The sequence below is a fragment of the Acanthopagrus latus genome, chromosome 17 (assembly GCF_904848185.1).
Source record: "Acanthopagrus latus isolate v.2019 chromosome 17, fAcaLat1.1, whole genome shotgun sequence".
Lineage (NCBI taxonomy): Eukaryota > Metazoa > Chordata > Actinopteri > Spariformes > Sparidae > Acanthopagrus > Acanthopagrus latus.
The window spans coordinates 16,527,777-16,554,358 of NC_051055.1; the positions used below are offsets into that span (position 1 = coordinate 16,527,777).

General features: G+C 45.3%; 1 protein-coding gene across 2 annotated transcripts; it reads right to left on the minus strand.

The window, feature by feature from the left end:
* Window positions 1–389: 389 nt before the first annotated feature.
* nkd2b (NKD inhibitor of WNT signaling pathway 2b) lies at window positions 390–26,341 on the minus strand. 2 transcript variants are annotated; one of them, XM_037074103.1, is made up of 10 exons: window positions 25,970–26,341; window positions 25,804–25,830; window positions 25,592–25,683; window positions 5,129–5,189; window positions 4,621–4,748; window positions 2,910–3,005; window positions 2,525–2,666; window positions 1,989–2,046; window positions 1,754–1,878; window positions 390–1,564 (listed from the first exon to the last, which is right to left on the minus strand). In XM_037074103.1, the coding sequence occupies exons 1-10, from the start codon at window positions 25,992–25,994 to the stop codon at window positions 954–956; spliced, it is 1,365 nt and encodes a 454-aa protein (XP_036929998.1). In that variant the 5' UTR covers window positions 25,995–26,341; the 3' UTR covers window positions 390–953. The 2 variants fall into 2 exon arrangements, with proteins under 2 accessions (XP_036929998.1, XP_036929997.1); XM_037074102.1 differs by having other exon boundaries at window positions 1,754–1,881.
* Between the last annotated feature and the right edge of the window lie 241 nt (window positions 26,342–26,582).

Genomic DNA, 26,582 nt, shown 5'->3' on the forward strand with positions numbered 1-26,582 from the left:
TAGACCACAATTAAGTTTTAATGAAGAAATAATTAATATTTAATGTCAAAGTCTTGACAAACAGCATCATACAGAGGGATTTGTGCTCTTTTTGTTCTGTTTCTACCCACACAATGGCAGCAGACACACCATAACCAAGTGTGTAATGAGCAGAAGAAAAAAAAGACTGTCGCTGAAATAATATAAATGAACTATATAACGTTTATTAAAATATATAAAAGACAAAATACATATATGCATAATTATATCCATGATGAAATATGCATATACAGTATAATAATTATACAGTAAAATGTGTTTACATATATAGATTTTTTTTATACATATAGTGAGATATTTTTGCATTAAAACTGGCAGTGGTGATTTCATACCCTCCCCCCTCCCTCCCCGGCAGGATAAACCCTCAGTCCACATCAGGCCTCCCAGAGGAAGAAGCCTCTGTGAAAAGCTTGAGAGCAGCAGCACCTTTACACCTGAGATCCATGTTTTGGAAAAGGTCTCACACAGAACAACACACCTACTCTGACCAATAGCTTCCAGGGACTTGAGCCAACGTCATCAGGAGGGAAATGATGTCGCGTCAAAAAGAAATCCTCTGATCCTATTCCTCTCTGGCGTCAGTGCCCTAAACTGAACATGGGTAGCGATCGCAGCAGTCCCAGCAGAAAAAAAATCTACAAAAACTTCAAAACTGTGCCACGCGTCATTTCGTTATTACACAATAACTTCAGAAAAAACATCCTTCCGGTCCAATGTCATCTGCAGTCACACTACATGACTTCCTCAATGCGTCTAATCTCAGGATATATCTGTATAGCTTGCAGGAGGAGAATAAAAAAAATCCTGGACAGAGTGTGAGAAACTCCTGTGGGATGATGTTGAGTCCTTCAGACTGGTGTGGTTGGTTGTGGTTGGTCCTGTACAGTTTCAGTCACTGCACACGCTAAAAGCGGTCATGTCTGATGGTAATGATGGTAGTGGTGGTGGTGGTGGTGTTCGTGGTGATGGTGGTGCTCGTGACGCTGGACCACAGGAACCACAAACCCTGGGCTCCCGGGTGGACCAGACGCCTGCTCTCTCTCCAGGCTCGGCAGTACAGAGGGCTGCTGGGGGTGGGACTGAGGGGACAGCGGGGTTTTGGATGGGGACATGGCCTCTCGGGCTTTTGCCCTCAGGCGTTTGCTGTGGCTGTATTGCAGCGGGTGCTGGTGGTGGCCAGAAGACTGGGTCTGGTGTGGCAAGTGGTACACATCCTGACCCCCATGTCCCGCTGCGCTGCCACTGTGCAGCATGGTCTGCAGAGGCGGGTGGTGGCCATGGCATTTAGTGGATTTGCCGCCTCCGCTGCCTCCGTTATTTCCTCCACTTCCCTTGTAGGTTCCTTTGGGGGACTTGAGGAACTGCGTGCCCTTGCTTCGAGACTCTGTGGGGTTGTAGCTATCGCTGATGACTTGTGAGCGGCGCTGGTGAACAACTTGGGTTTCTGGTTCTTGGGAGCGTGAGCGGCTCTGGCTCTGTGAGCTCCGACCATGAGCCTCCTGAGGTGGGTTGGAAGGGTTGGTTCCTGAAGGACAGGTGAGAGACACAGGGGTCAGTGGTTCATCCACATATGATATATAACATGGAGCTTTAACTGTTGTCATATGCATAGTCAAGCCTTTTTCATAGTTAAGCCTTGCCGTTGTCTTATAATAATACAAATTTGAGTCAACAACAATAAGCCGGCTGTGAAACACAATAAAAAGACACGTACCATCAAATCTGGAGGTGTAGTTCTCTATACCAGCCAAGTCCAGGTAGTGATTCCTCCTCTCTGTGTTCTCATCCACACAGTAATGCTGCCCTTCAGCTGCTGGCGCCTCATTGTTCTGCCCTCTGCTGCTAAAAATGTGTAAAACCATCATGGTAAGTGGACGAATGCACACAGGGGCCATACTTTGCTCGAAGAGGTTCCATTAGAGAGATGGGGTAGATGTTGTTGTACTAACCTGATGTAGGAGGAGAGCCGCTTGTCAGCTGAACGCCCCTCTTCCTGATGACAGCGATCTGAAGCGGGAAAGTACAAGCACTCAGAGCTGGAAAAGTGCTCAGCAACATCTACACTTACAGACTGAGGTGGACGTACTCAGATTCGTGCTTCTGCTGCTTTACACAACCCATACCATGGGAGTAATTGACACTTTGGGTGTTAAGAAAGCTATGTTTTAATGATATATTTGCATTTTATAGATTAAAAAGTATTTAGCAAGTCAAGAAATATTCATAGACTGTGAATATCTGCATATACTCAGAAAAAGACACTGCAGTAACAGCCGCACTGTTTGACTGACAAGTGCACTGCAAAAACATGACAGCACGAATGCCTGTTTATCATCACAGAACAACTTGTAAATTATCACTTCAAACTGCATCAGTGATTGAACTGGACCAATAACTGACTGAATCTAAGTGTCAACATATATACAGGAAATACGAAGTTGCTCGCAGCATTCTGAGGCTCCATGCTGCTTTCGTTGTCATTTACCTGTCCCTGTTTCTCGCCGGTGGCACCGGGGCTCTGGAGTGACGGTCAGCTTGACACGCAGCGTCTTGCTCTTGTTATGGCAGGAGTGATTCACAGAGGCGTCCACCACATCATAGATGGTGTGCATCAGACTGGACATGTCCTATAGCAACAGATGAAACATGCTTAGTACGGTCTGGAGTCCTACCGTACAACTATGAAGTATTTTCAGGAAAAGCCTGTAGCCAATACTTCAAGTGCCTTAAATTAAATGATTAAATTCCATTGGATATGAAAGGGTTTGAAGACATTGCACAGAAAGGCATGGCAGCTAACACACACACACACACACACACACACACACACACACACACACACACACACACACACACACACACACACACACCTCTTTTGTAACTTTCCCACTGTTGTCAAAGTCGTAAAGAGTGAAGATCCACTCCTGGCGATTGTCATCTTCCACAGAAACGTCACACTCCAAGTCCTGTGAATACAAAGAATTTAATCAGCCTTAATGCATGTTCAAACAATTTCAATCTACTTGCTTTTGTCAACAACAAGCAAAGAAAAAGCGCGTCTGCAACAACCAAAACGAAACACTGCAGCGTTCATGACAACAGAGGGCAGCAAAGTACGGTCGCTGTCATAAGTGTGATTCATGAGTGTTGTTTTCCTTCATTCTGCATGGGAACCTGCTAATATCAGTGATTCATGACACTATCTTCTCCGATCACATTCAGTTCAAATGTTGCTTGAATCAACACGTTCTTTAGCAGAAAGCACATTAAAAGGCTGCCGGCCCCCTGCAGGGAGCCTTAAAAAAAAAAAAAAATCTAATTTAAGTATGTCTTAAGAAAATAATAGAATAGATAATAGAACAAAAGCCAAGTGTTATTCCAGTGTAAACTGATCACTTCTCAGCTGCCTTTACGTTGTGTGGGGGAGTCAGAGGGTGGGCCCTGCCTCTGTGACCTCTTCTTTGTACCGTCTTCCAGGAAAAATGAGCGCACCCACTATTCTCAGTTACAACTTTTTGGCAGGAACCTTGATTCAGATGTATCTAGTAACACGGCCGTAATTGGAAAAATAAACATCTGGAATATAGGCTGTGCTCCAGGCATGGGGGAGAGCTGACACTGTGCGAAAAGGCAGCTTGCATTTACATGGGAGGAGACCCCGGGGAGAGCGGCGGCGGCCCTTCGCGATTCTATAACATCTCCTTGGCTCACATAACGAAGGGTGATCACCGAAGGGCAGATCTGAGCAGTTCTTTAAAAAAAAAACAAAACATCACAATCTATTTGTTCTATTTATTGGTCCCTAAACTCAATCAGGATGTGGTCTGGAGCAAAAGTGTGAACATACAGACACATGGTCTGTGCACAGATTGAAGGCATACAGTGGTGGCCAACATGGAGGTTACCAACCATGAATCTAATGGTCTAACCTGTGTTTGAATCATTTCTTAGTCACTGGAACACAAAATCATTTTAGCACTCTCAAGGGAGACCTTTTTCTGGCCCACAAAAAATCCTGCAAAAAGTGTTCAGTTCCACAGTTGTGAGGGATATTAGACACATCACACGTGTATTTAAAATCATATTTGATTCCTATTATGATTAAATGTATATATAATCATCAATCAAGTACAACATTTAGATATAATAAAATAAAATAAAGGATCCTCTGAGAGATGTTGTTTAGCCTGTAAAGAAGGAACCAGTTGTTGAGTACAGAGAGAGATGAGATGTGATGTTTGCAAGTTATAAAAGGATTGAACAGTGTGAACTTTTTCAGCGTTAATACTTTTAAAGATACTCTCCTGTGATCCCTCTATTTGTCAAGAATTAAAATTTCAGAACTGCCTCAACCTCAGTCCAAAAAAGGGGCAAACCCAGAAAGCCAACCACTCCACATCCCAGTAATAGTTATTAGGAGTCCCAAAATCCACCTTGGCTGTAGTTTTGTGATTTGAAATAGCGCTGATGCTGGCTACGCAAGTACATTCTTGCAGAGCAGACATGGGACACCACTCCTGTGTTATATATTCATGTTATAAACATGGGAGTGCAGGGCTGCCAGGTAGTGGATGTGCTTACATCCAGACTGATGCGTTTCTTCCCGGTAGCTTTGGTCGTGTCTCTGAGTATCTCCCGCTCTCCTTCTTCTGAGTGCAGGTACTGCAGGTAGCTCTCACAGCCCTCGGCCTTCTCCGGAGGAAGAACCACTGACGACACAAGATGACACAGTCGAGATTTCTCACACAGGAATTAGGCAACATTTTTACGCACCTGAATCAAGAAAATGATACTCAGATGCTCAGGCATTGCTCCTCAAAGTTTTTACAGGTGTTTGGTTTGTTTTTTGGTGTTGTGTGGCGCTCATATGAATTTGGCCACTACGTTAAAAATTGGCGCAGAGAATGGTGCTCAGAATGGTATCCTGAAGTTTGGAAAGCCATCCATCCTTTTTTTTTTTTTTTTTTACTGCTCTTCATGCAAATTCAGTGCGAAAGTAGCTTGTAGCAATAAATGCACACAGTGATAGCATACATCATGTATATCTATCGTCAAACTTTGGAGCGCAAACGCATCCTTCTCAACCTACCCTCTAGGGGACAGTGTTGATCTGTGAATTGTCCTTCCTTCAGCTCGCTGTTTGGAAACTCCTGAGACAAGAAAGAGGGGGAGAGAGGAGGAGGGGAGGGGGGGGATCAGAGATGTAAGTGAATCTACAGTTCAGACCACAGACACAGAGAAAACAAACAGTTCCAGCTAAAGCATTTCCTACTCAGATGAGAGGGAGAGGGCTGGAGGCTCCAGCGCGGCCAAACACTTTGAACATCTGCACGCTTATTGTGTTTCACTGTCTGGGACACAGCGAGCGCGGGCCACAGCCAAGCTTTCAAGATTCCTCCAAGCCCTTCAAACGCACCCCTTGCATCCATCAAAAAAAAAAAAACCCATAATGCACTTCATCATCTGAGCTCCCTCTCTCTTGCTCTGGTTTAGCCAACCTGTTTATTCTCATCCTGCCTGACAAGGAACCCGGTGAGGAAAGTTTGATGGAAGGAGCCCAGAGTTTAGGGAAAAGGTTTTGTTGTATTTCATCACTGAAGGCTGGACTCGCAGAAGAAGTTTGGTTTATATACAACAACAACAAAAAAAACCCCAACAATGAGCTCTCAGCAACATGTGTGTATTTATTTTGAATGGAGAATAATCGCCAGATGGAAATTTCCATGCAGATAGGATGGGGCTGATTAAATACACAATTCCATAGCCATAAAACAAAAGCAGGACAAAGGGGGCGGAAGGGGGGAAAAAGGGCTCTGCAGTCATATGTGAATAATCTATATCCTGCATAAAACAGAACCACAATGTATCCATAAACATCCCACACATGTGCTAATGCAGAGGCACACAGGGGCAAAGGCAACTGGGTGTGCGCGCGCACGCACACACACACACACACACACACACACACACACACACACACACACACACACACACACACAGCCATTCTTTAATTACAACTGGATTGTGGAAACAATGAAAATTAAGTGCAGCACAGGCCCTAAACCACAAGTATTTAAACAACAAATGATTCAACTTATTTACGTCATTCTCGGTCCTCTAAGCTGCTCCACACACACTTTGAAATAAAATCTCACCAGATTGAATCAAGGAGGCCCACCGAAACGAGACAAATAAAAAACAGATAGATGCTCGCAAACAAAAGAACTCCATGTACCTTCAACAGAGCCGAGGCTCAAGCGAGAGTCTGAACATCTGCATGCGTTTAGGTGAACGAGCCCCCCTTTCCTTTACCCTTCCCCTTCTTTCTCAGAGTAATGACAGCGCCAGGGCCTGTGGTTCTATTTAACAGTCTCAGAGAACCGTGATTATTCCTCACTTCAGAGGATGATACCTCCGGCCTGTAATCTGGCTGTGACCTTCACCGCCTGACGAGGTGGTGGTGGGGTGGAGCCGGTTGAGTGTCAGGGTCACCCCCCGCAAATTGGCCACCGGAGACATTGTGAGAGAAAACAGCGGAGGAATGGGAGTCTTGGGGGGAGGCGGAGAGGGGAACAGGAGTGTGGCAGGAAGTGAGCGGGAGGACTAAAGAAGTCGGAGAGGAGTGGAGGAAAGAGGGCACAAATGAGGGGAGGAAAAGATAAGAGGAGAGAGGAGAAGAACAGATAGAAGCAGAGGAGGATGTGGTTTGTTAAAGGGGAGATATGGCCTATCTCATCTTACTGGTGGGGGAAGTGGAGGTTGTTTTTTTTTTTACAGACTTTGGAGGGCCTCTGGGAAAGGTGGAGACAACTGGTACCGCTCCCTGGCCTCCAAACAAGCTGCAAACCCCCCCCCAAAAAAAACGTGCTAGAAACCAGACGAGTGTGTATGCGCACCCCTACACACAGTTTCCATCTTTTGTGGTTTCGGCAGCCAAGTTGTTGATTCCCTTTTCTGCAGTGGATGCTTTTATCTCCCCGCTTTGTACCGCAGTCCCTTAATGAAGGGCAGTATGTAAGGAAGAAGGAGTTCGCACAGACACAGTGTTCCGCAGCGCAGAGGAACATCAAAGAACCATCGAGTCTTTCTCATCCTCGGTCCCACGAGGACGCAGAGCAAGGTATAAGCACCTCTAAATGAAAGACGGGATCCGGCGTTAAATATCATGAAACAAATCAATCAGCCAGCTGCCAAAAGTGAATCTCGTCTCTAATTAAAATTCAGATATCAGGGGACGTCTTGCTGAGCGCGCAAGGAGAGGACCAGCAGGGCTCGTGTTGAACACATGGCTCCCGCCCCAACACCACCACTACCTCCATGCTCATTACATCCATCGGGGGAGCTAATGAGAGAGCAGGCTGGGTCTGACCGCAGTCTGCAGTTTAACGTCTAAACACATGGCATCTCCATCCACATCGCCCACGGTGTCGGGGCTCAAATCTGCCCACCACATGTGTAATTAACTGCTCTCTGGCATCTAGCAGCTCTCATTCCTTCACTATCAGATCACAAACTGCTCTGCAGGCAAATGTGTTAGCAGTTTTGGGGCAGTTTTTTTTTTCTCTCCCTTTCTTTCGACCAGCAGCGGTGTACACCTGAAACCCGTGATATACACATCTACACCATCCACTCCAGTGTTTGAAGTTATGCATGGGGAAGACAGACAGGGAAACAGCATGTGTGGGACAGGGACGACAAGGAGATGAGAACGTATTAGATCTCTGCTGTCTTAAAAGACAGTGCATTGGAGATGTGCGCTTGTCGGTGTTCCATGTAAACAGGTTCACCCCGATGCCTTGACATAAGAGACAGACAGAGAGGAGCATGATGTTTGTTCCTGTTTAATGCAGCACTTCTGCCAAGCTTCCCTAAAGCCTCAGCCTACTGCCAGACTTTTATGTGGGATAGGGTAACCGGGGGAAGCTTTCATAGCTCCCTACCAGGTGACATCAGACATCCCCCAGCAGTCTCTCTCCCTCTCCGCCTGCCTACCACCCATCCTCCCCCTGGAAAACACTGCACATCTTTGTTCTCACACCCCCACCTCCTCAAGCTCCAGCACTAAATATAAGCACACACGCTTCTTTTAGTCCATTCTTCAAACCGTGCGACGCAACACTGATTTTTCGCAAAAATCGCGTCTTAAAATCGTCTTAAAAATAGGGGAGGCTAACATGAGGATTGTTTGCACAGTTCCTCTGGCCTTGGGGGTATGAAAAATGGCTTGATCAGATGTCTGGATGCGTATCCAAGTACAAACATATGCTGGAAAAGGCACAAACACGGGGCGCTGTCGGGACGCTTCTTCAGAGAGCTTGTTTTTGATATAAAGTCACAATCAGTTTACAGAGAACTTCGAGAATACAACTTAATTGTGAGTTTGCGCCATCGCCTTTTTTTTTCCTTTTTTGTCGGATGACTGTGTATTGTACTGTTCGTCATCCAAACCAGACCAACAATCCCATTTAATTTGATGGAGAGAGTGTCATGGGAGACAATTAATGAGCGGCTAACAGCGTGAGCTCTCCAGGATATACACAGTTTCTAGAAATACAAAGTCACCTGGAACTGACACTAAGTAGGGCGCCAAAGTAAAGCCTTGGTGACCACCAGCCGAACCAGCATTCCCGCTCCTGCTGGCCATTAATTGGGGATGATTGTGGGGTTCCCCGGTGATGAAAATGAGGACTGAGTAGAATCAATACGAAGAAAGGGACACCAGTTCGTAAACACAGTGCATACTCCCCACCGCAGAATGAAACTGGAGAGGGAGTGGGGCCATTGAGAAATAAAAGCCCTCCATTCCACAAGAAACCAACCTGGCCTTGACTCAAAACCAGATGTGAGCGGTTATGCTCCAGAGAGACAGAGTAAAAAAGAGAGGGGGGCGAGGGGTGGAGAGAGAGAAGGGGGGAAGGGGCTGTGGCTGAAAATATGGGGAGCCGAAGAGAGAGAGTTGCACAACTTCTGTCTCTTCTCTCGCAAGACAGTAAAAGAACAATATGTTGGTCTCTTGGCTCTCCATCCCTTCAGTTTGCCGGGCCTCAGCTTTCAGTCCAAGTCAGGGTAATTATGGTGCTCAGAGTCAACAGAGCAGATTGGCTTCAGCTCCTATTGAGTAGCAATATTAAAACAAACAGTACTGCAAATACTGCTGGATTTGAGTTAGCCTTTGCCAATAATGCTTATCAAGATCACAATAAAAACACAAGCTAAAAGCAATCATTTTATTATTCACTTTCTAACCGTGCACTGTCATCATGTCTGAGCCAAGGACCCTCAACGACCCTTCCCGACACCGATTCCGATGAGTGGCACGAAATAAATATGGATTGTGTAAATATTCCAGCATTTTAGGCTGTACCAGAAGCATTTCTGACACACGGTATCAGTATTAGAATTAGGGATAGACCGATTATTATTATTAAAAATGTGCTGCTTTGGCTCTTAGGCAACATCTTCTTACATAACGTCCTGCCGACAAGACTATCTGACTGGAAACACATCAAAATTAATAATAAACAATAAAATAATATGAATCTGCAGACTGCAAAAGAAAACATTCAAGTCAAGTGCCTCAAGATTGTACCTCAGAACAGTACATAACATCAATGGTTATTCAAAATTTTGACCCTTAGATTTGAATATTTACTGCTAATAAATATTGGTTTCAAAAATTGGTTATCAGTCCCCTTGATTTCTAATAACTGGCATCAGTATAAGCTCTTAAATAGCCATATTGGTTGACCCCTAACTTGGAGCATCTTTAAGTTTAACCTCAAAACCACAGTCTTACTCTGTCATGACTCTTGTCATTACTAGACAGCTATGACATTCCTTTGTCCACTAATTATGCTATTTTATCTATGCATCAGGGTGCCATGACATGTCTGTCTATGAATGGAAATGAGATCAGAGCAGAATGCCGGCCTGTCATCTGGACCGGTCCCATGTGGCCGAGATGGCCCAGATACGGCCCTTTTCAGGATAGCAGGACTCTCTCTGAGGTCAAACAGGAGGCAAGACCTCTCCCTTGGCAGGACATGAATCACCGGGGCGAAGCCTCTTCAGTGCTAGTATAACAACAGCTGTGGGGAGAGATGAGCATGCTTGCCTGTCTATGTAAGAGCAGCACGCAAACCACTGAAAGTCACCCGCTCCCCTTCAATCGGGAGAGACTATCTCCTAAACTCTGCACGCCCCTCCAGCCCCCTCCTCATCCTCTCGCTGATCTTTCCCTCACTTTGATTATGACCCGCTGGATGGCATAAACAAAGATTAGCATCACTGGCTGACCCCCCTGCATCTGTCACCAGTGCTGTAATCAGCTCGCCTTCATTAAAGTGGGCTTTGAAAGGAGTCTGATGTAATGCGGTGCCCTCCTCTCAGCTGTCACACAGGCAGCTACTGTAGGGACTTGGAAACCATGTGCTTCATACCAGTCACTGGAATCACACTCATGAATCTGGGTTAGGCAAATGTATTAAATTATAGAGGTAGTAGGTCATAAGACTGTCAATGTATTTTATTAGTTACTGGAAAGAGAAAAACAAAAAGCGCCTGTCATGATTCACTATATTCAAAAAACAAAACAAAAAATGAGTTTAAGGTTAAAATGTGTTGCCACACACGTAACGACTGCACCACAGAGAGCATGCTGCTTTAATTCAGAGCTGACGGGGCTTGCTGGTGTAATGCAATAGTCTCTGCATGGACTTTTATACGACCAATGCCATGTGTTATTTGCACTGAAACATTTAATGATCTACTTGAACAAAAGTACCATAAAAACTGTTCTTTTAAGACTCAGAAGTGGTGCTGTCTTTTTACTATTTTGTTGAGGGATTTTAACAGGTAAATACTCGCAACTTGAAGGTTTTCGCTTGAAAGTTTTCGCTGAGAGGATAATCCCCGTGGTGGTCATTTCAATGTCTCAAGGTATAAAAAACTAAAACTATGTGAACATGTTAGATGATTGCAAAAAACTGCAACTAAGGAATTCGTTATTGATCAGTATTTTTTTCAATAAATCAATGGAACATATGGTCTATAAAATGTTGAGAAAATAGAGAAAAATCCCTGACACAATTTCCCAGCGCAACATCTTAAGGGAGATATATAATGCTTTATGTATGTCCTGCATGTGAAAGATCTTAGGAGTTAAAAAGTCCAAAGTCCGCACCAGCGCTCCTCTCTCCCACAGAAAACATTGATCCTGAAACGCCTCATCAGTAGTGTGCCCTTTAATTTTGTGACTTTGTGACATCACCATGTCAGACATTTGCATTATTTATATCTGGCACCTAGTTTGGCACATAAGAATTCACGTTTTTTGAGCATTGTTCTGGCAGTAACCCAAAATAAACTTATGAACCTGAAAATGTGCACAATACTGTATGTCTCCTTTAAAATGTCTCATTGTCTATCCAGCAGCCCAGTCCCTCCGATATTCAACTAACAATGATACGACACAGAGAAAAGTAACAAGTCCTTGCACGGAGAAGCTGCAGACAGGAAGTGGTTTGATGAATATGCTTGATAAATTGCTTAAATAACTAATTGGTACGTTCACAAATCATTTCAGCTGTAAATGAAACACAACCCTGCAGCACCGGACGTCAGAAAGAAAAGACAGCACGCAGTGAACCCGACAGAACATACATGGCCCAGACTTCGAACAGGCGCGCACAACCTGACAAACAAGTAAAAGAAGCGAGTGCACAGGGCGACGGCATATCAAAGCGAGTGTGGGACAGGCGGTTAGACTCAAACAGGATGTTCCTCTGTTTCTGGCCTCCATGTGAAATACTGTAAGCTCCCGCGCAGGCCCCTGGCTCTTAAGCCCAGCCAATGGGGAGCGCGCCCAGGCCGATAAAGCTGAGGGGATTTGTTCCACATTCCACAGGCCCTTTAAACAACACACTGGATCTCAGAATGCCAGGTTGTGGGCGAGGTGGCTGCGACGCCAATCCCATCTCACACAGCCGTGTGCTGCTCTCCACAAGTGTCCAGCCGGGTATTTTGGAAGTGATCTACTGAATGTCATGTCAGCAGAGGGTTTAGTATAAATCAGCCCTTCAAACTGATGGCCTGTCAGGTACAGTCAACAAGGCTCTGTAAGAACCCTTTGTCTGCTTCTCCCGGGTGGAAACCATTTCAGCACAATTACTCTCACCTGCGAGGGCGCTTCTTTTTGTGTACTGTAGTTCGTGTCAGGTTGCAGCTGTCTGTCTAGAATCGAGATGTCAGTTATAATTGCTCTCACCTGTGAGATAACCACCCACACCACTGTTTTCACTGCTCGTTTTGTTAAGCTGTGAGGGATTTGAGTCATGGCTTTTGAAAAACCAGGCCCGGCAGTTCATAGGGGCGAGGCTCTGTGGTTGGGAAGCTGGTGGAGCTACAGGCGTTGCAGCGCTCCTGTGGGTGACTGAGAAATGTAAACAAACCATGTCGGGGAAAGGACAGCTGTGCGGCAGTGCGGAGGAGCGGCAACACGGGCCGAGCTTCAGCGGATCCCAGCCTTAGTCGGCCCCGTCAGATGAAGTACCTCTTCATCAACAGCACCGGTCGTGTTCCCAACATGCTCTTATGAATGGATTATAAACTGGATGTTAACTGGATGAGTTACCATAATCTTTGCAATAAACTTTGTGTGTCGGTCAAGTTGCAAAGTGCTCATGGCAGAGGCTTTTATCTGTTTACCCATACAGTTACAGTAGTTAACAGTTTCACCTGCTCATTACTGTTACTATGTATATCTGTTTAATTTGAACTACTTCAGCAGTTTGTTTTTTTTACTTTAAGCTGTCTATTTCTAATTTCGTTTATTCAGTGTGTTTACAAGGCTAATCAAGCTATCTATTTGTTGCTTTCAGCTGACAATTTCAACAGTTTTTTCATTAGCCAACAATTACTTAACAAGGTTACTTCAATACATTTGTTCCATTCCCTGTTGTTTTCTATCGCAACACATTTCCCCCGTTACCTTCAGTTAACTACGTCAACCGTAACGCAACCATTACTTGTAGCTAAATACTGTTGTTCGACACTTCTCAAGAGCCTACTTTTAGTAACAAATCTTAACCATTTCCATATAGTTAGATAACTGTGTCACTATTTATGTGAACTCTAACCAATTTATAACTTCTAAGGTTAAGCAGAGCTTTGTCCACACACCTCTGGAAAATGTGGGACCACTGGGGTATCAGGAGTACACACTTGAATGACCTCTATCTAATCCATGATGACTTTTTGCTGCTCAATTAAACCTGGAGCACCCCTTCACATGAGGGCCAGTGGGTGAGCTGCCTGCTGGTTTCCTGGACTTGTCTTCCAGCAGGGTAAGAACCGGTTTGGGGTCAGAACCACGGCTATACAGTCCACTAGTTACTGCTCCCTTTGGGGAACTTGCACAGAGAGGTATAGATCCATATGACTGACCTCGATAAGAGGGGCTTTGGCTGCCGTGACCAATCAGCCAGTAATGTAGCGTGAACTCTCCACGCATCCATCAGGGAGGCGTATTGAGCAAACAGAGACGGGCCGCTGTTGTACTGTACTATTAATGCGTTCAGCCCTCAGGCGGAACACAATGCAGTGTTCCTCACAGTTCAGGAGGATGCAACAAGTATGCACGCAGGCAGAGCCTCTAATAACTCATCTGCTGTGTCCTAGCTATTCTCCATGACACTTGCCAAACCTCAGGTCCTGGGAGAAACCACTTGTTTACATAATTGGTACTGTTCTCCTTACTATGAATTATTTAAGGCTTGAGGCCATCCTGCCAACATTGTTTGGGGGAAAAAAAATGTCTTGGCTTCGCAGACTGCTGCAGTTTTTTGACACTAAATACCCTAAATCTGACATAGGCTTACAGGAAAAAGAGCTGCTGCATACCGGCGTTCAAAGTGGCAGCGGCTCATTTTCATCTCCTGTCTCTCTCTTGCGTTGTTGGATAACTCTCTCCGACTAGTCCGGTACCACTGCCACTTCCAGCAGATAGGGACTGCCAGTCTCAAAGACCACGCAAATTCTTGACACTGCGAGAACAGGCTCAATTCCAAGCTGTGAAGTTCCTCACAGGCCTGGAACTGGACAGGGGGTCATCCCAGGGTCAACACCGAGCGTTTTTTCCTGAGGATTCCTAAAAATACACTCACGCTGGGCTCAGGAAGCAGAGGAGACTCCACGATCCGGAGACCATGTGAAGGAAAGTCTGGATATGTGAAAAGGATCACTGCTAAAGGGCCACCGTCTGTAGCGCTTTCGGCACATGAGACACAACTTCCCATGAAGAAAGGGAGACAAAGTGGAGGCTGAGGAGGAACAGATGAGATGGAGAAGAAATAAAGTAGCACATTCGCCAATTACTGATGCACCAAAATCATGCAAAGCTCACTCATATATCTGTTGAATTATTCTCAAAGAAAATTACTGGTCGAAAAAATAAAAAAGGATGTGGGGCTATGCATATGATGAATTACTTTTGAAAACGCTGCTACAAGGCGAGAATTTTAAAGCCTTGTGGTGCAAACCGTGAATTATAATTCTTATTTGTGGCACATGAGACGCACAGAAATACGGCAAGCAGAGATTTTTGAGGCCACGGTCTGCGAGACTGCAACATCTGTGCTTCTTCCTTTTGGGCCGAGGCTGCCATGTGTGCACTTTAGTGATCTGACAGACTAGCTGTGTGTGTCTGAAACACTGTTCCCCAGTGTGAAATTCTGCAACGTAATTCATCCATGGCACAAGCTGAGATCAAAAGGCTATGGTGCAGAGGGCAGCTCAGCAGAGCGCACAGAGAGCCGCTGCTTTCACAGCCGTAATTACTGGAGACCACGGCTGTGAGGCTATACGAAGTGAGCGCGAGCACTTATAAACATGAGCGGAGTTAGCTTAGCTCGGCCGCTTGTGTATTCCTATCTTATCGCAGGTATTAAGCTACGAGTCTGATGGAGTCTCGCTCTCTATCACACGAGTCTGGAGAGCGCTAAGTGTGCCCACTCCATGTTTGATAAAAGCCCTTGAAAGACGGTTGATGCTTCAAAAGGCAGTGCAGTAATGTGCAGTAACACCTTGAATTCTGTGAGATAATCAGGTGCTGCCGGGACAGAGAAGCTCTCAAAGCTGAGCACATGACACTGTGGGTCAGAGTTCAGATATTCTGATACACTGACATTCTTGAAGTGATAGGATCAGTCGGCCCCTATCAACACGATGGAGGTAGGTGCCGGTTACAGAGAAAGACCTTGCGGAGCTGCTATATCTGAGAAGTTTGCAGATCACATATATGCAAATGTTTTACTTTCAGATGTTTTTTTGATTGTTTGTTTTTTTTTTTGTTTTTGTGACGAGCTGAAGGCGTTTCTGTCTTAATTTCGGTACACTGCAAGCTGACTGGTGTTTTCTAAAGCTGCGTGCTACAAAAGTCACTCCGCAGCTATATTGTGAAATAAAAACCTGCTTCAGAAAAAGCGCGTTTTTCTTTGTGAAGCACCTCCCTGCGAGACAGATGGTGTCTCTGAAAGGCTCTCGGTGAGGGGGGGCGGGGGGCAGGCATCACAAGGAGAACTGCTGTTTATTTGAAATGAGCCTTTAGGTAAACATGTTACACGGCACACAGGGCCAGGTCAGCTTTTGAAGTGGACGGGCTCAGGAAAGAAATGGGTGGGGGAAGAAAAGAAGGCTGCCTTCAGAGGAAATGAGAACAGTGGCCTCTTTCAGCACTGTTTCATCCTCTCCCCTCCCTCTCTGTCACATATAGAAAGAGCACAAAAGGTGTTTGGGTATATAAATACACCAGCGCTGAACGCGAGAGAACCGCTGGATTCTTATTTCCTCTGCACACATACGTCGGATCGCTCCACAATCTTTTTTTTTTTTTTTTTCCCCCCGAATGAAATCCCCCTGAAAAAAAACCAACAAAAAAACTACCACCCGTGACCAAAATAAACCACTTCCTTTCAATGGAGACCCATTGAGGGTTTTGATGACGGGAACAGGTTTGTGTAACAAAAGCAAGTTTGCAGCCATTCCCCATTGGAGAGGAATGTGATGTGCAGAAGGACGGCCAGGCCTGTGCTGTCTGCAGAGCCTGGATCCAAGCTTTGAAGCTGCGAGTGTGTTTCAACGGCTAACCACTTTCAGATGGAACTGTGGCGTTTTATGAGCTGAGTAATAGCGATACCTACACATGTGTGCAGGCTTGGGGTCCCAAAGAAGGGGGGAAGCTCAGCTCGGAGCAGAGAGAGAGATGCCTGACTCCTCTGGGGTCTGGGGTTTTTGGGTGTGTTTGATAAATCCCATGCTATGGCATTCTGTATATGAAACTGGGAGACAGGAAGATGGATGTTGTGTAAAGTCTGTTCACCTTTGAACACATTTCTGCTATAAATTCCACATTTTTGTCAGGGTTCATGAGCATGAAATGGGCTTAAGATTACTGAGTCCTTCCATGGTATAAACACTCAAAATCGTGGCAATGCTCTTAAATCTCGTGAGGGAAACCTGGAGTCTATACCATTAGCGAAGCATCCCCGTGGAATGTTTGATCTAGATGTAAGAAATGACCACGGCATCACAACAATGAGAAACAATGCCAGCAATGCCCTCTGGTTTGTTTTTTTTTTTGTTTTTTTTTGGATACAGGAAGCCAGGCTTTGTGGTGTGTGGTGTTTCGCTCTCCAGTCTCCAACCTAGTAGGGCGTCAGGTTCAGGAATGTGGAACAAGGATGAAGTTTCGAAGCATTCAGGGGTGACTCCGCCGTCCTTTCTTTTCTTCTAACAAATGTAATCTACCAAATGGCACGTGGTGTCACAACGTGTTTTTGGATGAGAATTGCAAAAACAACAACACCAAACTCCAGCTAATATTTACACACATTTGGCAGATAATTGTCTTTATTCTGCTCTGTCCTCACTTACTTGTATTTGTTGTTCTCACGTTAACTTCAGAAGTAGGAGAATTCACACCAAAGCTTTATGTTCTTAGTCATTCATAGCTCTCAGTGTATTGTGCCGCACACTGCTATTTAGTTTCCACTGTGCTTGTATTGTGGAATATATGTCAGGTCAGCATATGACCTCTGTGGAGACAATCTCAAGTTTCCGCTGGCTGAATTCATAGGATAACAAACACGTACCCAGAAGAGGAATCCCCAATCCTCTTTAAACAAACAATCAAAACCTCTGTCTCCCTTTCAGTCTGCAAACATTGTAAAGCGACAAAATATTGAACGGAGTAGATCCGCAGTGTCTCTTCTCATCATGTTTCGAGTTAAACATTTTGAGTCTGAAGCTTCCTGTGTCCTCCCACATGAACTATGCTCACTGAAGATGTAATTCAAACAATGTAATCAATTAACAATGGTTGTAATGACAGCATATAATAACACCACCAACAACCATAACTGAAAAAATATGATATTCCCCCGGCTGGTCTAAGGCTTGCGAAATGAAGTCCACTTGGAAAAGAGCTAAAGCTTTCTAAGGGGGAACAGGGGTTTATGTGGAAACATACCTTACACACTAAAATGTAATAACCTTTGAGTCTCCCGGTGTTTTACTTGGCTGGGAGAAGCATAAGATCAAACACAGACTTGGATCCAGCAGCCTTTGCCAAAAATGTCAGCGCTAAGCACTGGGCTCCAGCTTCAGGTATTTTCTTTCCCCTGGCAGGGAGCGAGAGCAAAGACGCAGACCAGTGTTAACCCTCGGCAGGGCTGCCCCGAGCAGCCACCAGCGCGCTCGCCGATGAAGGGGAAGTGAGGTCTCCCTGCGGTCATCAGTGACCACGCGTGTCTAGGTCATGTAGCGTCCCTGAAAAAAAAACAAAACCCTGGGATGGGCTCCATTCAGGGAAGTTGAGATATTCACAGAGATCGTATGCCTGATGAGTCCCTGCAATCCGGTCCTGTACAGCTACACGGAAGTCTCTCAAGCACACAAACAGATATCTCATAAATATCTTTGAATGGCAGTGACCTCAAAGCGGCGATGACGGCACTGAGATAACTCCAAAGGCGACAGAACTTCATTCTGTACGTCTGCAGATAAGAGCTCCAGCACTGAAGGAAGTTGAGTCACTTCTCTTGTCTAAATATATACTACTCTGTTTTGAACTGTGGGAGGAATTTATATTACTATTCATGACATCACATGTGTGAATAAAACGCTATATGGTACAGCTGTCACGAGGCTGTCCGTCTAAAACCAAAAGCTCCAAAGTACCCACGTATAGATATTTTCATACCCTTAGCAAAAACAGCATTGAGTATGCTGTTTTCATGCTTATGTTACTGATTGATCCAATGTCATGTACAGTAGATATGAAGTCAAAGCCAGGAGAAGGTTAGATTACTACCAAGACCTGAAAACAGTGAGTGTGGCAATTTCCAGGCGTAATGAAATCTGTGTATTATCACCTCTCGTTCGGCCGGGACTCTTTTTTGCCAAGGAGCGGTGACTTCCTAAACAAACAAGATATGACATGCTGAGTTGTAGCGGGCGCTCAGACCAAAGTCAGCCCCGTGTTAAAACAATGCAGCTGGCTCAGTTTGGTAGGGGCGTGTTGCCTCAGGTACCGGTGACACGTGAAATCCGATCCAGGAAGTCCAGTTTGAGTAACAGATCTGTGAATGTGAAGGTTTCTCGTGCGCCAGAAACACTGCAGGAGGGTTTATAATACCGACAGGATTTTACAACTCGTGTTACAATGGAATCCACCGTGAATATGTGATCAGTCTTGCCAGATGACTTTGCGTGGCATCAACAGTTGAGCCTGGTTCAACTGTTTTTTGCAAGACAACCCTGATCGTGTTGGCACCTCCATTGCATCCACCAGACTGGAAAGTTGTTGTTTTTTTTTTTTCCACGCGGGGAGGCTGTCAGACTTAACGTGCAAGGTTCTTCAACGCTGCTCTTTGATGTTTTTGACAGCAGTTAGCAAAAGATGCTCTATCAATTGCGTCCCAGCGGTGTGACAAGATTACACTAGGTGGATAACAAGTAGCAGAACGCTGCAGTGTGCTGTTGCTCGCTTTCTGAAAAGACCTGCCAAAGGTCCCTTCTGTTGGCTGCTGATGGTTGGTTGGTTTGGATCAGGGTTCGAGTCCATATGAGGCAGTGCAGTTGTGGGTCTTCGTCGAATAATGCAGGGAATCTGAAAAATGGGCGGTTGAACCAATGGCAATGGCACCCCGTTTTCATGCAGACAGATGTCACAGTGGCCAACCATGCAATAACAACCTCACACGATGCACTGGGGCCCAGAAAGACTATTTCCCATACGCTTACATGTGCAAGAAGCTACCGTAAGACGAGTTGCAAACCCCATGATACGACTCGTTCCACCATCAGAATTCGAGTCATTTGGTCAGATAACAAGTCTAGAAGAGACGCACAATTTTTACCCCCATGCAAGTTAGCAGGGGGTCTAAACTGGAAGCGAGCCTGCTCGTTCAGCCGAAGTCTCTGGTGTTCTCGCTCTATACTGTTGGCACCAAAACACAGAACATCCAGGTAACCTTAAACCTGGGAAGTCAAGCTTTACTGGCCTCAAGCACCACTGGACAGCTCTGGTGACAATGATGTATCCAGATTTCCCTTGTTATATCCATGGTTTACAGGTTTACAGGTGGCACCCATTGCCTCATCTATCTATGTAAGAAGGAGAAGAAGTGTATTTCCCAAAATGTCTTACTATTCCTTGAGAAGACTTGGATCCCTAACTGGGGTAAATGGCCGACTGCTGCCCCCCCCCAAGCTAAACACCTCAGGATCTCTGTGCGACGTGCTATGGCTCCCTCCATGAGAGTGGATCACGGGTTGGTGGAATAAAAATGAGAAAGTGAGCAAACTCCTTCAAAGTACTTCAGACAGTATAAATATCCTCAGAAAAACAAACATTTAATCTGCTGGCAGTGTTGTAATGTCTTTCTCCGTTTGGCGCAAGCCACACAAACCACTCCGTGCCTCTCACTCAGTCATCCGCTCACAAACACACAGAGAGCAAGAGAGGGACTCGACCTCCGGCGCGGAGGTGAAGCCATGTGGAGACGCACGCCGAAACCCCTCCGACATGACAGAAGGGATTACAAAGAAAAAGCATCTCGCACTTGTGGCGAGTCTTGACCAGGTGATGATGTTGACGCTGACAGAGAAGTGAATGTTTGTTCCGGACAAATGGCAACCGATGTAGAAAATCAGTCCCGGGGAGAAAGAGTGGTGTGATTTGCATGTTCAACAGTTCACCGGCGAGTCAATGTAGAGGGGAAAGGTGAGATCAATGGTCAGCTCGACAATGCAGCAGACAAGGCGGATGAGGCTCTCCATTACGCCCCCTCCCCCCCCACTACCTTTTAAAAAAAAAAAACTCAAATAACTCCCCCTTTAAAAAAAAAAAAAAAAAAAAACCTCCTCTTTTCCTCTTCCCCGCCACCCTCTCCCACCCCATTTCCACCACAGCCCCTCTCCCTGCTCCAGGATTTTGCTGTACAAACCAGGAACAGATGTCTGCCGGGGCCGTGCTGAAAGACCCCGCTGTTCTGGATGCCAGCCACATGCTTTTCATTCAGAGATGAAGGCTCACAGCTCGCCTTCTTGTGAAGCCAATTTCAAAAAAAAGAGAGCGAGCGAGAGAGAGAGAGAGAGGTGGAAAAAAACAAACTCTCCAAATGCCTTCAAGTCCCTTCAAAAGCAGTACATATATGAACGCACCTTTTTTGTCTCCTCTCTGCAAGCGCCGCATCAGTGACAGGCTTTTTTTTTTTCTTTTTGAGTGTGTGTGTGTGTGTGTGTCACTTGTAAGCGAGGCGGAGGGGAAAAGTGACGAGATGTTGTTGACAAGAATATTTCTTGAAAGGGGCCTTCAAGTTCTCCTCGGCAGCTCGTAGCCACGCACAAGTCCAAACTGCAAAAAGAAATGACCTCAGTTTGAAACTCGTGGCTGTGTACTGAAAAATAAAATGTCATTTCGGGTCGCAGCCCCGTGATTACACAGATATCCCGGCCTCAGATCCAAATCAAATACTGCTCACTCAAAATGAACATGGTGACTTGAAGATATACGCGAATGCCCAGTGGCGGAAGCGTCCAAACATAACATCCATTTTGAGCGGCGTCGCCAAATGAGGATTTTTATATAAGGGGAAAGTCTTATTCACAGATTCCAAATGAATGTTAAAAAAACATTAGCTTACAATTAGTTTAGTGAGCTGCTTGGGAACTCTGCTCTTAAACTAAATTTATTATTGAGGGCTGAGTGCTGCGTAACTCTTCGAAAGTCAAAGTACATTTGCGTCTCGGAAGCGCTTGGCACGTCACAGCATCCAAGCTGAATCCCCTTTACCGAGCCCTTTTTACTTCGAGTGTGATATTATCAACCTTTCAAGCGGGAATTATAAAGGCCTTTGTTGTGTAATTTCAAATTTTGACACACTCGCTCCTCGCGGGCCAAGTCTGCGGGAAGTTTAGAGACAAAAGATGGTGCTGAAAGGCTGAATTAGCCTGTCATTATTTGGGCATCCAAGCATGTCTGTTTGAAGCGCCGAAAAATGAAGTACTGTGGCTGTGCGCGCATGCGTGTGTGTGCATGTGTGTGTGTGTGTCTGCGCGCGTGCTCACAGGTCTGGACTGTTGACGTGTTGATGTTTCCAGAGGTGAAACACAGTGAACCTTCACAGAGCTCTTCCACTAATGAACACAGGTTGGGATAAGTACAGGGTGAGGCGTTTTTCTGCATTTCTACATATTCAATAACTGCAGACTGGCCTCATTTTTCTCGCAGAGGCGGGCTGGGTGACTAAGCCTCAGCGTGCCACTTTGATCCCCGCTGTAATATCTCCACCTTGCACCAGGTGTCTCGGACAGTTAAGACTTGTCTCGAACACCTGCGAAAGCGAGTGTCAGAATCCTGATGACTGCGGCCGGGGATGAGCCAAGTCATCCTGCTGAATCACGCCCTCATTGTCCACTCAGACCACTCTTTGAGGAGCCTGAAGGATTACACGGCTGGCTGCCAGCTGCGATCCCGAATCGTGTTTCGCAGCAATATCAATATTTAAACAGGTCTTTGCACCCTTTGATATTTTGTTATTTCTCTGGGAAAGCGCGGCAAAGCATTCATAATTTCTTGGACTGCCTTATTGAGGAGATTCACAGGTTTACACGAACCGACGTTGGGCTATGTCAGTGCTTGTCTCCACCCCCCCCACCACCACCACCACCACCACCACTTTGGTTGTACTCCATCCCTCAGCCCATCCCCCAGGACAGGGCAGGGGGATAGAGGGGTGAGGGTTCGGAGGCTCCACTGATATCAGAGCCCTTTTATAACTCCCAGCTCTGCGCTTTGAAGTCGCAGCCAGACAGCTCAGGAATCCTACTCCCCCGTTTGACAATGAGGAGGGGGATGGTCAGAGCCAAACAGTCAGTTTGGCCAATCTCCTCCTCCCGTACCCGAATCACAAGTCATCTTAACTGTCCCCGCCGCTCATCAACCAGGAGGAGCTGCTATTTGAACAAGGGCCATATGCTGAAAATGAGGCTGAAACTGGTCTTAAAAAAAAAGTTTTAAAAAAAAGTTAAAAAAAAAAAAAAAGGTATAACAACTGCTACTTTCAGTTTGACTTGCGCTTGTTTAATCTTGGTCTAGACCCCAGACATCCAACAAGCCATAATCCAATAATTACATCTGGAAATGTGACAATGTAATCCGATCCCGGCGAAGAATTAATTAACAGCGTGTGGGATCAAACGCAGAGATGGTGTTATTACTGTCTTGCAGCAGAGATAAATTCTATCCGCGCTGAGACTCGGGTCTGTTAGATGGGAAACTACGCGGCATGAAAGGCGTCCCCCGGGACCTCATCCATCTTTACATTAATGTAGGCACGGGCTCATTTCACACAGCATGAATAGAGCTGTCACTGCGTACGAGCAGGCAGCCACACACTGGCCTCTGCGATACGATAACCAGCACAGTATAGGCGACGAAACGTCATCGTATCAATTTCATTCATGATCCTGAATTTGTATTATTCGGCTGCAGATGACAAGTATTCTCAGTATCAGTTAAAGGTGCACCACGCAGTTTTGGTAAATACATTTGAACCAGAAGAGAAAGATCATCATTTTCTTTGCCTGAACAAACAAACCCTCTTTGTTTTTATGACTGAATAAACCGAATAAACAAACTGACCTTGGAGGATACTTTATACTGTTGCACTTTGTGTATATTTGGCGGACCCTGCCACACTACTAGCTCCAAACAGTGTCCTGGGAACCTAATTTTCCTCTAAGAACAGCTTGTTTATTCAGTTATGGATAAAACAAATATTTGAGTTTGTATTATTACCTCATTAATATTGTAAATACCAAAATTCTGAGTTTTATTGTCTTCTCCAGAACTACATACGTACATGTTTTGGCATTTCGGTCTATAAAATGTCATAAAATACAGAACAATGCAGAAAGTGACACCTTCAGGTAGCTTCTTTTTTTTTTTTTGGTCCAACCAGCGGTACCAACCCTAAGGAGCATTAAATCTTCATGATTGAGAAGCCTGATGTAGAGGATGTTCAGCGTTTTTGCTTAAAAAACGACTTAAACATGATAATCAAAGCAGTCATTGAATATTTTTCTGACAGCGCTGGTCGATCGATAGATTAATCCTTCCATTTCGCATCATGCAATCTTAATATCATTCCTGAAAACATGCAACCTATAAACATTACTCGTGGTTACAGTAACATGCTTCATCTGGTTTGTTTTCCCATACAAGAGAATATGGAAAACACTTTCCTTACTTTCTGTTCTTTCTTACCTACTACCGCTGCAACTAAGGACTATATTCACTACTGAATAATCCGATCAACCAACATTGTTTAGTCTATAAAGTGTCAAAACATTTGCAGAAAGTGCTCATCACGAGGGCAGAAGTGACGTCTAGAACCCCAAAACTCTTCATTAGACAAGGAGACAGACAAGGAGACAAGGAGAAGCAGCATATCCTCACATATACAACGCTGGAACCAGCAAATGTTGAATGAATGATTAAACGACTAGACGCTACGGCAGCTCTTTTATGTACTTAGCAATGTTTTGCCATCAATAACATGTACGAGGACCAGAATACGCCGTCACAGATGTGATTGCATTGCGGTTCATCCACCCCCTCTCGATCAATCAATCCTTAGTCTCAGAGGAGGCAAGAGAAGTTACGGGCTGGTTAGTTAAAGGCTGACAGTTATCCACTTCTGGTCCGTGAACGAGCCTGTAATGCAGCCAACCAGTGACGCAAAATAAATCAGAAGCAAGGGTGGGGCCCTATACGACTAATAAGTGTCAAGCGTATGCCTTTGGTGGTTTCCCTTCGGGGGAGTGTGAACTCAGCCTCCTCTGAAGCAGAGTAAAGTTCTCCTTTAATTTGCCATGAGTGGGCGGTTTATGGCCCTGATATAATCTATAACTCTTCCACTATTACAACCACCCACCTCACAGATTGTCAGTGCCTCTGCGTGAGCCTTCTCGCCAGTTTGTGTCTGAGGAGACTTGCGGGCCCTCGTGCCCCTCAAGAGCTAATTGAAGTGATGTAATGTTATGCCACAGAGGTCTGCCCGCTGGGAGCCGCGCTAAGAATGGGAGGCATTGAGGAAAAAAGACACAGCCCTGAGTCACGATGCCAGCAGCCACAAGAGCAAACTTTATATCCCTCAGTCTGAGAAACGACTGCCTTTCCATCCAGTCTGTGTCTCCGTTGGTGTGTGTGTGTGTCTGTGTGTGTGTGTGTGTGTGTGTACGTGTGTGAGTCTGCGCTGCCTTGCCAAGCCGCTTCACACACTGGGGCTCATGGGCTGTCATAACCCCGTCCAACGATGCTGGCAGGGGAATAACCGCTGCAGTGTTGTGCCAGAGGCAGACATGACAGAAAGAACAACAACCTACAACTCTGCGAAGACATCAGCATGTCTTCACACATGCTTCGTGAATACACTCTGCTGGGCCCCCACCACCACCGCCACGATCTTTGAAGTGCCTGGCAGACTCATCCCCATCAGCACACACACACACACACACACACACACACACACACACACACACACACACACACACACACACACACACAAACACACACCTGGCACACATTTTTTTTCTGATAATGACTTAATGTTAACTTGTCAAACAAACATGAATGCAGCACAGAGGTGATGCAATGATTATTTCTAAGAGCATTTCACCATTTACACTGAGCAGGATTCAAGGAGAATCTTCTCCGCCAAAGTAAATCAGTGTTTCTTAGATTTTTATTGAATCCACATATATATATTTTTTGTTTCCTTACTTTTTTTTTGGTTTGACTCTTGAAAATGCTTTGAAGTCAGTCGGTTTCCAGTCATTAAAGGGAAAGCTCAATAGCCTCACAGCCTTTTCATTTAATTTTAATCAAAACGGGGGGCATCAGTGCGAGTTGATTTTGTTGTCAGGGGGAAGAAATAAGGAGGAAAATAACACGCAGGAAAAAAAAGAAAAAAAAAAGCCTGAGAGCTACCTGCATGTTCTTCAGCTTGTGATCCGTCGCGCTGTACCTCTCGCATTCCTCCATCCCTCTCCGGAGGAAGGCGTTCACGACAAAACTGTCTCCTGAGACGCGGAGAAATCAAAACAAAACAAAACACACCGATCAGCAGGTAAACCTCCACCCATGCTCTGTCAGATTATACATTGATACATAAGGTTGTGCAAAAAATGATCTGTGCTCACCTTCAGGGTTTTCTCTGCGCTTACACGCTGCAGATCCATCATCACAAGCAGGGATGCAAAACACACAATTAGTTTTTTGTTTGTGTGTGTGTCTGTGTGTACAACATGATTTTAAAATACTAAGAAAATTGGCTCATTGTTTGCGCACAGCCACGACATTTCTTACCATGTTTTGACTGAAGTTTCCCCATTGTTAAGTCCCTTCTTCCCCGGATCAATAAAAAAGGTACTCCGAAATCGGACAAGGATAACACAGTCACTGGCTCGACATGGTCACATTGTGTTTGTTTGGCGAGAAGAGAACTCCAACTTCGTCCAGAGGAAGGTGATTCAACCGCGCGTTCATTGAGGCATCAGTCGATCTCTGAGCACGAGCGAGGGAAGTGGGTGATAATGATGTGCGCGCGAGACAGGACGCACTGACAGCCTGTCTGTCAGCCTGTCTGTCTATCTGTCTGTCTGTCTGTCTGTCTGCCTGCCTCTCTCTGTCTGTCTCCGGGCTCCCCTTCACTTCAACTGAATGTGGGAGCGCGGAGAACACAGCAGAGATCAGAGTCAGTGTCAATGTGTGCAGGACATGTGCAGTGCTTCCGGTTAATGCTCCTACAAAATAAAACATCTTAGTGGAAGATTCAAGATGTTTGTCACTCCGGTTGTACACGTACACTCCTGTGAGAATATTTTGCTTAAAAACTCTACTAATAGTAATAATAATAACAGTAATAGTAATGATGATAACAGCAACGACAACAATAATAATAACAAAAACAGAGTATATG

Excerpts from the sequence above, each read along its gene's own strand:
- nkd2b (XM_037074102.1), bottom strand. The coding sequence starts at position 25,994 with ATGGGGAAACTTCAGTCAAAACATG. Across the intron at positions 4,749-5,128 it reads TCAACACTGTCCCCTAGAGG|TGGTTCTTCCTCCGGAGAAG; the intron begins GTAGGTTGAGAA and ends TTGTGTCGTCAG. Across the intron at positions 3,006-4,620 it reads AGAAACGCATCAGTCTGGAT|GACTTGGAGTGTGACGTTTC; the intron begins GTAAGCACATCC and ends TTGTATTCACAG.